Below are 16,755 nucleotides of genomic sequence, written 5' to 3'. Positions count from 1 at the left end.
CTAAAAACAACATGAAAACAACTAACGCATAAAATAAAATAATAAAGCTAGCAGGTGAAGCATTTATATGGAAGATCTGTAAATACAGGCAGATCTGACTTCTTTCTCATCCTTGCTTCTAAGCTTTCCTCACATTGGTAGAAAAGCATACCAATATAAAGTGATAAAATCTCAGCATATCTTTCAAAAATCATGGCAGTGAACAATAACCTGCTAAGTCTCAGTCTTAATGGCTTTCAAATAGGACTGTTCCCTGATGAAGTTGTTACTACAATATAAACACCAAAGAAGTAAAGAAGATTTCTTGTGCACATTAATTTGTCTCCACAGGGAACTGAAAAAAAAAGTGGGAAGGTTATATTAAAAATATAAAGCAAAATTTAAAATTTCATTGAAGTCAATATTTTGCGAAAATAACATTAAAAAGACACAAAAGGCTTTACAATGCCAAAGTACTTTTAGATTAAGTTCTAAAAATACATTTAATAGCATCAAACAATATAATAGTGTTTTCTTGTAACTTGCAAATATAACATAAATAAAACCCTCTGAATCTACATCAAATACTCTTGTATGCTCATTAGCTTTTCAAATGCAGAACTTGCAAAATTATAAATAGTATATATATATATATATATATATATATATATATATATATATATATATATATATATATATATACTATGTACTTAACTCTCCTGAACAATTATGGAAATTAAAAGTATACTTGAAATATAAAAACATACCAAAAATATAAAATAAATTACTTTTTAAATTTAAAAAAAACAGCCTTCAAAAAACACAAAGGAACTTGATGATCAAATTTTTAAGTTTTTCAACTTATAAATTAATTTAAATACTAAATTTTACTTTCTTCTATATCTAATATATAGAAGAAAGTATTGGACTCGTGCTAATTTTCGAATTTCGACCATTTTTGGAAAATGTCTGTCTGTGTGTTTGGGTGTCACGTATGTGTGTGACCAGTTTTTTTGTGGGCCCCTCTACAGCAAAAACTACCGCATGAAAGCGAACGAAATTTGGTACACATATATGCCCCTGTGTGAACTTGTGCCCATTGGTTTTTGGCGCGAATTCCTCCAAGGGGGGGGGGTGGAGCAATGGGACGTTTCTTGAGTTATGCGTGCCTGCTATTCCCCAGGAAGTAACTCGGCGGAATCAAGCAAAATTTTGGCCCATATGTTGCCCCTAACAGGTACAGGTGCTGATTCAATTTTTGTGTCAATAGCTCAAACGTGGGTTGAGCTATAGAACGTTTTTTGTCATCAATTGTGTCTGCTATATCTCAAGAAATAATGAATGGAATCAAACAAAAAAGTATCAACGAGTAGCCCTTAGAAGGTATAAGAGCTGATTATATTTTGGCGTCAAAGCTGAAAAGGGGGGGTGGCAAAATCGAACATTCTTTTTTTTCTATTGTGAGTGCCATATCTCAAGAAATAATGCTACGTTCTGGATGAAATTTGGAATAAATGTGAATCCATATGTAAACAGGCGTTGATTCAATTTTGGCGACAATCGCTCCCAGGCTCCGCAGACAGTTTTTAGAAAAAAATAGGAGGAAAAATTTCATGAATAGGAAAAAATAGGAAAATTATGCTTTAAAAAATAGGAAAAAAAAGGAAATAATATTCTAAAAAAGGAAGAAAATTGCAACTATATATACATATAAAATTATCATAATTACAAATTTAACTCTGAAAAAAGAGCTACAAAGCTGTTCCATGTTTATTAAACATATTACAATTAATGAAATCAATTAGAAATTTTATTCAAGATAAAAATACCAGGAAATTGTTTTGCTTAAGAGAAGGTTTTACTAATATATTTTAACTATTAGCAAAAGGCTTCAGTGGGGGATTTACTAGGGGGCGGGGGGGGCCGAAGTGACTTTCATTGCGTCCTTTACCATAATTTTCTGAAACCAATGATATGGAATTAAAGAAATTACTTGCAATTGCTCCTATTTTAATCAAGTCAATTCCATAAATTTTGATTTAAATTAGTTTTAGATAGTAGTGTAGTCAAGGATGAACTATGTCACCTACTTTTTAAGTTTTACCCAAGCTCGCCCTTTCCCCTTTTACTAAACTACAATAATTTTTATATTTGTATACGTAAGTGTCTTTCTAACTTTATCTTCCATCACTATACTATACTGGTATGATAAGACGATGCTATGATTTAGATTGTGATGTGGGAATTCCGGGTTAAAACTAGTAGATTCAAATTTGTCCAATCCAAAAGTTGAAGTTAATTAAGAAGGACAAAGGAAATTTCAGTCAGTTTGAACTTTTTTTGGGGCTTTACAGGGATTTAGTTTTTGATATTTCAACGCTCTTAACAGTTAAATAACTCCAGTCACAACTAAATTGGTTTCTGAGCTCACTTAGATCATTTTAGAGTGAGCCTTCTAACATTTCTATATCTAGTGGCATAGCTTAGGGTGGGGCGGAGGGGGCGGGTCCGCCCCGGGGGGCATACTTTTGGGGGTCGGCAATACGGCACGTTTAATGTTAAAAAAATTAAATAAGGGAATCATACTTTAAATCAATTATTGGAAGCAAAGAAAAAAAAACCCTTTGAAATGTTAAGGTTTTGGTAAGACTGTACAATTGCGCTTTTCATTGTTCAAAGTTTAAATATTTCCATAGTGAACCTCTAAACCTTTCTCATTCTCTTTTCGTTCCCTAAGACAGACTTAAATTTTACTTTTAAAACTTAAATTTCGGAAAATATTTAAGAAAAGAACCTGACTTCCTAATATGTCACCAAAGGCTAAAACTGACTTCAGTTTTGATGAAGATTCGGTAGAGAACCCCATCCCCCCAAACTTTACTTGTAACAGCAATTTTTGAAGCAAATTTAGAACATTTCTCCAAGATTGGCACCAGACCACCCCCCCCCCCCTCTCTTTTTTCTGGTAGGAAGAATATGGATTAAATTAGTTCCCTTTTACTTCCTTAAATGAAGTTTTCAATTTTAAGTTCAATATTTTTGACAGTTTAATGTATTAGATATGTCTCAATGAAAGGGTGGCAAATAGGGGAATCACCCGGCAGAAACTGAAGCTACGCCACTGTCTATATCATTGGGCTTGTGAGGCATTTTAACCTGTTTCGGAAAAGTTAAAAATCAGTGAAGTTTGTCCATTAACTTCACTGTAATTGTTGATTTTAGAATGCAAACTATCCCTCCCCCCCCCCCCAAAACAAAAGCGATGGAGAACCCCTCAAGCGTAACGGAAATATCCTTCCAGAATAAAAGTCCTCAAAAAAAAAACTTCCATAAAAGTTCCCATGGCGCAATTTGCGCCATCAAACTCTCCCCGCCAGGGCACTCCAGTTAATTAGCATTTTTGTTTATTAAAGTTTTTTTATTTTACTATGATGGAGTGGTTTCTGCAATTTTTAAGTATTTTTTTAGTAATAGAATTTTAAAAAGAGAGGATTTTCGACCCTCCCCTTCCCCCCTAAAACCGAAGCACAAAATGGTGGGACTTTTTACCCCCCTTATTGTTGGAAGGGTGAGAAGTTATTTGCAACACATTTTAACATTTTTTTTGAGGGGGGGATGTTTGTGCTTTGCGTTTTTTTTGCTTAGTTTTACTGTACTATTGGGGGGGGGGGGGTGGTGCTGGGTAAATAGACAGCTTTTTCTTTACCTGTGAGGTTGTTTAATTTACATAGCTGCAATCAATAGAGTAAAAGGAAATCTGTGAAAAAAAAACATCCTTACAGGCACAAGGAGCAGTCCTTTTTTTAACTGTAAATTGAGGTTCGATAGTTTTAATCTTGAGGGAAAAAAAGCAAATAATCGGTGCATCATTAATTTTGCACTTTCATAGCAGATAGTCTGTGGGCAGGGGCGGATCCAACGGGGGGGGGGGGGGGGGTGATCGTCCCTCCCTAAAAGGTTTGTAAATTCAAAAAAATTCCGGGAAAAGGTCACCACACTCTCCCTTCCCCCTAACATAACACAAAAATCGTCTACAAAAGTATTTTTACGACTTTAATTCGGAAAAATTTCCAGAGTTCCTCGAACCCTCTCTCAAATGTCATCGAAGATGGTCAAAACTTATGAATTATTGGAGCTTCAATTTCGAAAAAATGGCCAGAATCGAAAACTTTTTCGAAAATGTCGTTAATGAGGGCCTTCAATTACGTTTTTAGAACTTCCATTCCGAAAAAATTCCGTGGGAGAGCCCTCGATCTCGAGTCTTTTCCCTAACCTCAATGAAGACCCACTAACATTACGTTTTTAAAGTTTCAATATTGAAAAGTTGAGGGATGATAACTCCTGACTGCATCCCTTCCCTTAACACTACCAATGATGGTTAACCATCGCATTTCAAGGCTCCAATTTCGAACAATTTCTGATGGGGAGTTCCAAACCCCGTTCCTTCCTCCTGAGTCATAAAAGATGGCATACAACTGTTTTTGAGACTACAATTTCGGAAAATTGCCGGAGAGGAGAGCCCATGTCCTTCTTTCCTCATCTTTCAAAGATCGTCTAAAACAGCGTTTTTGGAACTCTTACATTGAAAAGTTTCTGCAAAAAAATTCTGAACCCCATGTCTTCTGCTAGGTCATCAAAGATGGCCTACAATTGCATTTTTAGGACTTCAGTTCCAAAAAAATTTTCCGGAGGAAACGCCCAAACCCCGTTTATTAGCATTACTAAAGATATATAAAATTGCGTTTTTGAAGCTCTAATATCTTATAAAAGGGACGCTCCTATAAAAGGGACCACCAAACTTCCCTTCCTCTTATTAACCACCAAATAGTCTAAAAAAAATGGCATTTCTAACAAACATTTTCGGGGAGAGCCTGCAAACACTCCTACTTTTGAGCGAATATTAAACAACTGAACAGCAAGCAAATCCATAACTATCTTCAGATTTTATTTACAAAAGCAATTTTAGTATTTCATTATTTTTACAGGTCAGGTACGAAAACTGGTAAAAAGAGATGCCATTTTAATACTGCAACCTTTCTTTTATAAGGAAAAAAGTACAATTGAGGACCTGAATAGCTACTGGGAAAACTTCACGAGTCCTCAAACGAATCAAAAGTTGAAAGGTTTAGATTAGATAATAGAACCAGGATACTAGTATAGAAACTCTTTTTTTTTTTTCAATTTTTTCATTCTTGTGTGTGTGTGTGGTACTCGAAACACTTATATCTTTCATTCAAACTCTTTGAATGATACACATTATTCCAAAAAATACAAAAAAACATGCTTTGTTTTAAAACTTTTTTCTAAATTTTATTTTCATTAGTCCCCTCTCCCTCCCCCCTCCTCCCCTTGATGCATTACTCAATAGCCCCCTCCCAACAAGATCGTCTGGATCCGCCATTGTCTGTGGATAGGGTGCAAAAAAATATATTAGTATGGGGTAAAAAGGCGAAAGCAAGATTATGCATTGAAAAAAAATAGGAATAAATAGGAAAATTTTGAAAAAGTAGGAAAATAGGAAAAAATAGGACGTCTGCAGACCCTGCAATCCATAGGGGCTGATTTTTTTTTCTGAATTAAAATAACTTTATAATTGCAACAATAAGAAAGATAAATCATAATAAACTGTCGTCTGTATTTCATGTGATTTAAATTGTTGGAAAATAACCAGAAAATCGCGATGATTTAAACATTTTAACTGTTGCCATCTTGTGTTTGTTAACAAATAAATGTTTGTAATTATTTTAAGCAAGGCTTTTAAAGTAATTTTTAATTCTCATTCTTTGCTTTGCTTTTGAGATGGATAGGGAATTGGGATGGTCCTCAAGTTTTTGCGTGTGTAATTTTGTTTTTGTTGAGAATATTACTTCCTTGTCAAGCATGGGGAGGGATGAGAACTATAAGAAAGATATAGAAGAAAGTTTCGTGACGGCCACAACATACTAGTTTAACATGAGACAAGATAAAGGGACCTGAAATCCCACATCTGAAACCCCCATTCGAAGAATATATACAGTCAAACCCCCGTTATGCGCGAAATTTCACTTAGCGCGAAATAAATGCCATTACCCGTCAGATAAAGCTACAAATTAGTATTAAATCAATCTCTTAACATGAAGAGGATTTAGACGAAATCCCGCATAAGACGAAGAAAATTTTAAGGTCTTGAAGAAAAAATGGGGAAAAGAAAAAATAAAATCCCCATACTTTTACATGAAATAAATTACTTTCGAAAGTCGAAATATCTGCACTTGAACGCAAACAACATGGATGGCAGCAAGAAAATTCCTCTCATTGTGTAGGAAAATCGGGATCTAGACTGCTTACAGTAAAAAGTTTGGGATGAACAGTAAAATCTTCACCAAGTGGCTGACAAACCTAGATTTAAAACTTCATCGTGAAAAAAAAAAGTCTAGTTCTGGACACTTGTTCTGCCCATGCAGAGGTTTAAGGTCTAAAACCGATTTAAAAAAAATATATTTTAGCCCGTCAACACTGCAGCGAAAATCCAGTCTTGCGATCAAGGAAAAACCAGATGTTAGAAAATGCACTATCGTAGAGAATTGGTCCAAATGGCCATTGTCTGTTTCGAATTACCTGTGTTTCTTACTTAAACTATGAATTTTAATGCTTTGGTGTGAAGGTATTTTGATTCCGATATTTTCTGAGACACAAAAAAAACTTGTCTGCTTACAGAAAATCAGGTAAACATCGAAATCGGTTAAGGCAAAATTCGGTTAACACGAAATATTTTGGCGTCCCTGTCGAGTTCGTGTTAACGAGGTTTGACTGTATAGTGGGAAGGTGCAAGGTGTGTAAAATCCTTCAGTGATGGAGTCAAAATGTGGCAGACATGGATCGGCCAGGTCGCTGATTTACTCGATGAAAGGGGCTGGGAAGGGCTTTTCTATCCACCATACAGCCCCATAAACCCTGTAACTTTGACTTAATTCCTAGTATGAAAGAATGTGAACCACTTAGAGGCATTTGTTTCAGAGATGGCTGTGGCAATAAACCACTCAATTCAAACTATCAACAGAACAGGTGCTGCAACAGGGAGTCCTACGACTTCCACGTCTTTGGAAATGAGTTGTACATAATGCTGGCTACTATATTGAAGAACTGTAAAACTTGGTGGCACATATGACTGTTGCATTAGATGTAAATGGTTGCCAAGTTTCAACATTTGTCTTGTATGTTTTGATAAGATTGAGTAAAAATGTTTCAAAGTTATATTTATCTGCAATTAAAGAATGAAAATGCACAAAAATTGACCAAAACTCACATTCTAATCACAGACATTAAAAATCCAAGTGTATCTTGGGATCAGCAGCTGCTATTTTGGCAAGAGTCTTTTTCACCCGTAATGACGTCAGACGAGCAGAAGGATTATGATTCCAACACTCCTTCATCAGCTTGGCCATTGAAGTTAAAGTCTAAATTTAAAAAAAAAAGAAAAGGATTCCATAATTTTACTAATATAATTAATTTAGATCTCATGTCTGATAGTTTTTTTTTTTTTTCCAGAATTTTAAAGCCTGAAACAAATTGCAATCGCGGTCTTTTAACAACTGTTTCAAGTTTCAGAAGTTTCAGTCTAAAGAAGGAACTAGAAAGTACTACAATCAAAACTTGTTGATGAAAAATTCAGGGAAACAAGATAATTATTTTATGTGATGCCAACATTGAAAGCTGAAAACTAGGTAGGCTTATGCATAAAATTTAAGGGGGTTTTGCATGAATAAATATAACAACAAAATTTTGAGCGCAAAAGGGATTTTTAAAATAGGAGCGATATTGTAAACAAGGCTGTATATGACCCTAAATTCAGTGTTCAAAAATCTGACAAGATTCGAAATTCAGAAAAGTTGAGATTACTACTATTACTTTTTACAAAAAAAAAACCTTTAAAGGCGGTTGTGCATAAGTTGGTTTTCTCTTATAAATGATACAGTCGATTCCGGTTAATAGGACCACATTGGGACTCGGCCATTTTGGTCCTAATAACCCGCTGGTCCGATTAAGCGAACAAGATCTGTGTAGCTTGACTGAACATTCTATATGCAAAAACTTTAAAAGCCCTTAAGGGTATTGTTAGCCCCATATGTATGGTGAGCATTCAAAGAAGAAAAATTGTTGCTTAAGAATTTTTTGCATTAAAAAATAAATTAAAAGAACACAAATAATCTTTTTACACTCGTTTGACAAAGTGTTTAGACCAATATGGTTTTATTTATTCTTTCCACACACACAGTCAGTATAGATTCCATTCAATAACCAAAAGTAACTAAAAATGTACGATTGAAAAAAAAAAGTTATAAAAAGTATTAATCAGTAATTGAAAATTAACATGAAATGTAAATTACTTGTTTTGTTGTTTGTTTTTTATTGAAAAAATTTACATTTTTGAATGTGCTAACTAAACTGAAAAAATTTGAAATTTCACTGAAATTTTAATATTTGTTGGAGCAGTGCCGCATGCAATGGGAGTTTCGCTAATCATTTTTTCTCCTCTAATATCGCTAAATTTAATCGAAAGTTACAAGGAACCATTATTAATTTTTATTGCACAACTATTAAGTTCGTTCACCCACTTGAAACTCGCTACAAACGGGTGATTTTTTATTTTTTTTTAAATTTAATCTCGAGTTCCTTGGTTTGATTAAAAGGATTTTCAGTCATAATAAGCGAGTTATACTATGCTTGTGTAATACGATTGGCAATTGGTTTTGTTTCTTAAAGATTTGGTCCGAAAAAGCGGCTGGTCCCATTAACCATTGGTCCAATTAAGCAAATTCCACTGTAATAAAGTCTTTACAACAGTCAAGACTTAGGAAATCAAGACAAAAATCAGGAACCATTTACCCCATCCTTTGGGAAATACAAATTTAAAAAGAATGAAAATGAAATAAACATGCATCAAAAATGATTGTTTTTGCGTTGGTAATAAAGTTGTAGTACATTGGGTTGGGATGAACTTGTTTTTGCACCTATACAACAGTTTTCAAAAAAAAAGAAGAAAGAAGGTACTTTTCTGTTAAAGGTACATTATTTAGCGCATTTTTAATTTTTGGCAGTATTAATTTATTTATTAATATTGCAAATTAAAAGTTTTGTAGTTGGCGACATTTCACAACTTTAAAATTCTAAACTCTAAAGTTGCCGTATACTTGTAGATATCGCCAATCGCTTAAAGCAATTTTTCTATTGTCATCAAGATAGAGAGTAAACAAGTCGCCAAACCAAATGACATACCTTTAAAACAGAAAAGTATTGAAAATCAAAAGGCAATAATTCAAATTTTGATATTCATACCACATCCGATGACCAACGATTAGGTATTACAGGTCTTTGCTGATCAACACACACAACTTTTCGCATGTCTTCAAAGCTTGGATCACTAGGCACACAATCATGAAATGGAGGCCTGTATTCCTCGGCAATGCCTGAAACATTAAGCCAACTTTTTAATCGGACTATAAAACAGTGTTTAAAATATTGAACATTTCAATAAGATAGGTCAATACTGGGGACAAATTCCTGTTCTATTCACACTAAAAAATATTACATAATTATACAGAAGGGTCATTCCATACGAAATGAGCAAAATTCGTAAAAATGTGGTGGCCGCATGGTAACAGATTTTTATGAAATTTGGTATACAGGTTCCTTTTATGCCTATATAAAAATATCTAAAATATTTTTGCTTAAAATTTTTTATTTGAATAGTTACATGCGATTCAAAATGGTCAAATTCAACAGCATTCTCATAAATGCTAAATATTGCATTTTTGAAGGCTTGTATCTTATTAACTATTTAATGAAAACATAAAAGTTATACATTGTTGCAATCTAAGGAGTAGGGTAGTTAATCTGATGTCAATAAAATTTTCAAAGTTATTATAGTTAACTTTTAACCGAGTTTCAAAAACTGAAAATATTTCAATTTTCTCATAATTAAGCATTTTATTTTTTAATCTCAATCTTTAAGGAATGCATAAGCTTTGATGAAATTAATACCCAATAATGTGCTAAGTATCATAAAAGAAATACCTTACTTTTGAAGACGTATTTTAAATCCTTTGTCTTCAAAATCAGTTTTAAACTTAGTGACATTTTGTAAAATGATGATTTTCCCCTTCACATAGACACAAAAATTCAAATGAGGGAAAATTCAGACAACTTTAAAATTTTACAAGAATATAGATCTGTGTTTCTACTATTTGCTTGAAGACACTCGAAATTGGTTTTTGATTTCCATACGTAAAATAAAATTCAGAAAAATAGCATTTTCTTTATGTTTTATGGGTCAATCTATACAGGTTCAAAGAATGGGTGCGCTCGACCATCTTTAATTTTTTTGAAATTCATATCCCTAAAAGCTGGATTTGAAAGATGTTTAAAACCACTTTTATTCTTTCTCTCAACTGGACCTTTGATTTTTTTAGAGGTCATCAAAAGTGATTTTCGTAGTCAAAAATGGGACTTTTAGATCTTTGCATTTTGGCTAAAATCTATTTGAATTACATTTATGACAGTTAATGTAACGCTTTGATGTTAAAATGCATAAATTGATAGTCTTACATGCTGAGTTAGGTAGCTATAAGTTAATAATTAAAATAACGGCAACAGGGGTCAAATGTAAAAAAATTTCTCATTTCAAAGAGGGATAACTCGCTTAGGGGACAGAAACACAAAACGAAATACGGCAAAAACTAATCACTGGAACCATGCTAAAAAGATTATATAACTTGCTGTGTGTTTATGCAGCCGTTATAGATTACAGCTCCTCAAAAATCGGAAAAATGACAAAAATGACATTTTTAGACCCCTGTAAACCAAATGGGATGGAATTAAAAATAAAATTTCTAGGCCAATTGAATATTCCATCCAAGTATTATACATGTTATACATATTGTTTTTTGCATTTGGTTTGTAAAAAAGATACAGGTCTTTGAAATTGAGCAATTTTGCTAGTCAGTTCACACACTAAAACAAAAATAAAAAATGTGAAAACTTCATTGCACCTTCTTAAATTGCGTATATTGTGCCCTATATAATACATTATACTGAAAAAACAAATTGTAATTTTCAAAATAATTATTTTAATTTTATAAAATAGAAATATTTGAACATGAATGAGTAGTTTATACTGTATGGAACCTGCATGGATTGACCCTTATGTGAAATTACGAGAATTCAAAAAACTAGATAAACGACTCAATGATGCAAAGCAAGTATATACAGAGGCTCCCAAAAGTGTTCCTACACCTTGAAATTTTGTAGTAAAACCAAAATAACGTAAAACTGAATTCGAATATGAAGTTCAATTTTTTTTCACACTCATTCCTATGACATTCTGAATAAAATCCAGCAGTGTTTTTTAAAATATTGCCAAATTTTATTTTTGAAATTTGTCAAAAAACGAAGAGAAACAGAAAAAATACGCCACAAAAGTCATCGTACACTGAAATATTTTTGAATAAGTTCATGATTAAAATTATCATATGTGGGTTTTTTATTATTTTTGCATTGTAATGACACTATAAAGTTATTTGCCGTTTATTTTTTGTCTATTTGTTCCCAAACATTCTGCTTATTTTGAAATGGTGGGTATGCGTAGAAAACAACAAACACGATTCGAAATTTGATTTTTTTCCCTTACAGTAGCCATAAATTGGTATGAAATGTCTCTAAATTAGGTAATTTATACCATTCTATAGTGAAGTGCTTGATAAAATGCTTTAAAGACAAGAATCGGAACGAAAACAAGGTAAGAAAATGTCAACTGGTAAAGTTAACAATGCGTGATCAGGGGTTTACAGTTAAAATAATTATGAAAAATACACATTTGAGTGCTGAAAAAGTTTCTGCAGAATTGAATGAAACATTTTACGTTTTAATTTTTACCTAAAACTGTTCGCCAAGTTCTCTGATTAGCTGGATTAAATGGGACCTCTTCTCGAAGAAATTTTCTTGTTCGTGCGAAAAACAGTAAGTTTACGCTTTCCGTCGTAATATCAATGATAAATAAGCTCAAAACGTTTTGGAACAATGTCTTACTTATAGATAAAAATAAATTCAACATTTTGGGTTAAATTGTTGTATAATTGTAAATAGAAGAAAAAAATGAGGAATTTAATCTTAAGGACTTAGTTGGATCAGTTAATCAGGACGGTGAAGGTGTTCTAGTGTGAGGGTGCAATACAGCATCAGGACTTGGAAATTTGGAATTTATTGATGAAATAATGAATCATGCTGTTCATTTAAATATTTTTATAAACATTTTTAAACTATTAGCCGAAAATTTGGTAATCGGTAACAACTTTGTTTTTTATCAAGATAACGATAAGAAGCACACGTTTGCGTTTGGTGCCTCAAAAATTGTCCTTAAGCTTAGAAATATCTCCTCAATCGCCAGATTTAAACTTAATGGAACATATTTGGAGATATCTGGTAGCTAGATTACGAAAATACACCATTGAAACGAAAAGCGAACTAGAAACAGTAAGACTCGAAATGCGGCTGAACACTTACTCAGAAATTGCACAAAAAAAAGAAAGAAAAAACAATGGAATCTATTTCCAGACGTTTAAAAGCTGTTATTGATACTGCATGATATTCTACTAAATAATAACTTAATAAAGAGTTAGATTATTCAATATTATAGAAATTTTTAGAAGTGTACAAAGACTTTTGTGAGATAAAATTTCCAGCAATTTTTGGCTTTTGATTTTTTTTTAAATTATGTTTTAACGTTTTATTAAAAATTTTCATGTAGTTTTGCTAAAAATAGATCATAGATCTTATAATAAAATACCTATTCCGAAATATTAATTCTAACCAATGGATAATAGCCTATTTCATTAAAAGTCGTAAGTGTACGAACATTTTTGGGAGACACTGTACATAACATTTATTTCCATTTTTAAAAAATGTACATTTTAGCAAGTAATTCATAAACATGCTTTTGAGAAAATGAAACACGAAAGAAATAGTTTTGCTAAACTTACAATAAAAAGAACTAACTAATGAAATTTTGCCTTAGTTGAAGTTACTCTAGTAACAAAAATACGCTGATACCAATGATTAAAATTTAGTAGCATCTAAAAGACACTTCAATATGTTATGTAAAAAAACTTGAGTACATTTAGAGCATTCCCTCGTCTTCAAAAAAAACATCTAAAATAGAGGAAAAATTGAAATTTTCGATTATTTAAAGTACGATTTTGTCATCAAGAAATTCATAAACAATTACTAAATTAGAGCAGATAAATAGTTATAGATAGTTTTTCAATCTGAATCATTTTTGCTGTTATTTTTTCATTAAAAGAGCTAGAAGAGTGATTTGAAATCTGAAGTAAATTGGCAAAATTTCAATATTTAATATCTCAGATTCAAAAAGAGATCCAAATAAATTTTACTTTGCTCTTTCCCAGTAGAGATTTGTTTATAGAATGCGGAAATATTTATTTTTTAAGTGTACGTTTATAACTTATGGAGTTATTGAGTCACAAACTGGCAGCAATGAACTCTGAAAATTTAGGCTTAGTGTAAGCATCAACTTCTAATTGCAATAACAAAGCAACAAACAGTTTTTAAACTTCCATACTTTGCACTCGCTCATAGATATGCATGGTTTACCTAAATAAAAATTTTCATTGAAATCTGTGACATGTCAGCCACAGCTGATTTGCTCATTTCGCAGGGAATGACCCAGAAAGAATTATTTAACATATTTTTGATTTCAGGGATTATTATATTTTATAGATGCTACAGGATAAGTACTGTATGGATTTTCTGTAAAATAGTTGGATAAATAAAATGTTCTGAAAAAAACATTAACTGAGCATGAAACTTTAATTGAAACAATTTTCTCACATTTTTCAATTTTTATTATAAGTATTATCCGTTTTTCACGAGAACACACTTCACCACGCCTCCTTGAACGCAGAGTTCCATTTTACGCGGGGGTGATCGGTTAGCAATCCACGCACTTCTAAATGAGGCAACCAGACAGTCTTAACTTGGGCGTGGATTTTAATGTGCAAAAGTCTTAGTGTCCCTTCCATCACTTGCTTTTCTTGCCTGTTGTCATTTGATTTATTCTTACATTTTAAAAACTGCTGCTTCCACTACAAAATGCTATGATCCGAATATACCTTCTGCCGAAAACAGAATCATCGGATACCACGTGATGAAGGAGGAGCAAAGTGCCTTTTCCTGGAAAACGGACAATATCCCTCTCAGATTTTTGCAGCTTTCTACGCCACAGACTTAATAGTTTTGTGGAAAAATAAACCACACTGCTTTACAGAAAAATGATTGTTTCAGGGTTGCCACAGAAGTTCAAGAATGAAATTCCCTGACATTTCCAGTTTTTCCAGTCACTTTTAGAAAAAATTCCAGGTTAATGAATACTGATTTGCGTTATTAAATACCAATACAACATATTTTTAATGTAAGTAAATCTACTTCATGAACCAAACAATGCTTGAAAAATTATCAATAATTGTAATCTATATTTGGGTTAAGTGAAGACAAACTAAAGATTTAATTACATTGATTACAAAAGGATTGAAATCTCAAACACACTAAGGAATTTTCGGCAAAGCCACAGTTTCAATATTGGCATGCTTCCAAAAAAAAGTTTTAACCTACAAAATCAAAAATTTTGAGACTTTAAATGTGTGAATATCTTTCATTTCATGAAAAAAAAAAATGCAGAATGAAAGCCCTTAAAATACTAATAAGGCTACAGATGCATTGCAGAAAATACTAGTAATTTCTAGCTAAGCATGGCTTATTCAGTAAATTACCGCCCATTAGCCAGGGCTTTTTTTTTTTTTTTTTTTCAAAAGAAGCGAAAAATGCAGTGATATAAATCAGAACTTTATGATTTTTGCATGGATATTTCTTTTCTTTCTTTTTTTTTTTTTTTTGTAACCTTATTACATTCAGTCTTCAAAAATGAGCTTGAATTTTCTTTCTCTCCCCTATCAGGAAAATTCGCATACCTGGAACGTGACATTTACCATACTTCAGCATTAACTAATGGCGCAGCGGTTTTACCTACCAGATCAAAAAAATTGGGAAGGATTCCTTGACATTTCCAGAAATTTCAATAATTTGTGTTTTTCCCTGACATTTCCCTCATCATTTTAGGTAATTTTCATTTTCCCCGACAATTCCAGGTTTTCTATGTGCTTGGCAACCCTGATTGTTTTCCTACTCTTTACAAAATTAAGAAGAGTATTGAAATCAATATACAGTGAAATCCCGTTACAACTAACTTCAAGGGACCACAAACTTTGTTATAATGGAATCCAAGCAATGTAATGAAAATTAAATCGGGACTGAAAATTTACTTTGTTGAAATTTCATTGTATTGGTATTCATCGTAACGAGGTTTGCACTGTAGTAGAAAGGAACAAGTGCACAACAACTTGACCAAGAAAATGATTGAGCCAATAAAATCTTGTCTGTGCAGTTGTTTCTAGCAGAAGGCAATAGGGTGCATATGTTATCAATGCTTTGCGGAAATTTCTACATCAGTCTTTTCTTGCCAAGAAAATCTTAACATCTTTACTAATAATAAAGCTGAAAGTCTCTCTGTCTGGATATCTGCATCTCTGTCTGTCAGGATCTCTGTGACGCCCATAGCGCCTAGATCCTTCAGGTGATTTTCATGAAATTTGGCACAAAATTAGTTTGTAGCATAGGAATGTGCACCTTGAAGCAATTTTTCAAAAATTTGATTTTGTTCTTTTTCTATTCCAATTTTAAGAAAATTTTACCGAGCAAATTATCACAACGTGGACGAGTAAATTACCAAATTATCATAACGTGGAACCGTAACATGGGCGAGCAAATTGGCGAGAAATTAATCATCCATTATTTGTAAACCTACAGGCGAACCAAATGACCTTTTAATTTTCTACTACGGGCAGAGCCGTGCGGGTACCACTAGTTGTAAATAAAGGTGCAAATTTTGTCTCAACATTTTCAAAAAATGATGTTGCTTAAGTTTTTTTTTTTTTTTTTGAAAGGAAAACAGGAATAAAATTTTACTGGTCCATGGAGTGCTCGAATTTTAATTCTGCATCTCTAATGGGTGTTTTTTTGACCTGGGGCAAGCGAACTACTTATTTTTGAATCTTATGCCTGCTATAAACTTTGACTGCATGTAAATTTGAATTAAGCTGTATGAAAGAGAAAGACAGAAGTGTGTTAATATGAAGATCCATAAAAAATAAACAACAGATAAAATGTATAAAAATTACCTCCAGTCAGACATCGTAAGCACACTTCCCACAAAACAAGTCCAAAAGCATACATATCTGCTCTCCGGTAGGATTCAAAAACAGAAGGATTTATTTTTTCTTCTAATACTTCTGGAGCCATGTATCTCTTTGTACCAACTCTATAATTTTCTCCAACATCAGTTGACCCTGTTGTCTGAGTGTGAGTCACGGCTAATCCGAAATCGGCAATGACACATGTCCTATTGTCTTTCACTAAGATATTTTTGCTCTAAAAAACGATAAAGTTTACACATTTCAATAAAATGCCAAAGAAAAGAACATTGAAAACACACTTAAAGAGAATAAGAAAAAATTTCAGGACTAATTTCCAAAAAATTATTTTCAAAAAAGCATGAGGAATAAAACTAAATAGAAAATGGTTGCACACTGGCTAATCCATTTAGGATTCATTCTTCTGCTTTTTATTTATTTATTTATTTATTTTTCTTTGCCAGATACTACCCAAGGATTT

At 32.6% G+C, this 16,755-nt stretch overlaps 1 protein-coding gene across 1 annotated transcript in view; it reads right to left on the bottom strand.

Moving 5' to 3' along the window:
- Positions 1-219: 219 nt before the first annotated feature.
- The window catches only part of LOC129228604 (activin receptor type-1-like), a 39,527-nt gene continuing 22,991 nt past the window's right edge, over positions 220-16,755 (bottom strand). Inside the window, exons 7-10 of the mRNA XM_054863285.1 lie at positions 16,263-16,512; positions 9,295-9,425; positions 7,265-7,415; positions 220-334 (exon numbers count right to left, since the gene is read on the bottom strand). Coding sequence (XP_054719260.1) covers positions 7,281-7,415; positions 9,295-9,425; positions 16,263-16,512 — 516 coding nt within the window. The 3' untranslated portion in view covers positions 220-334; positions 7,265-7,280. The remainder of the gene's footprint in view (positions 335-7,264; positions 7,416-9,294; positions 9,426-16,262; positions 16,513-16,755) is intronic.

Source organism: Uloborus diversus, chromosome 8 (genome assembly GCF_026930045.1).
Source record: "Uloborus diversus isolate 005 chromosome 8, Udiv.v.3.1, whole genome shotgun sequence".
Taxonomy (NCBI): Eukaryota; Metazoa; Arthropoda; class Arachnida; order Araneae; family Uloboridae; genus Uloborus; species Uloborus diversus.
Note: the sequence above shows the minus strand (reverse complement) of the source record. Positions and strands in the feature narration are given on the sequence as shown.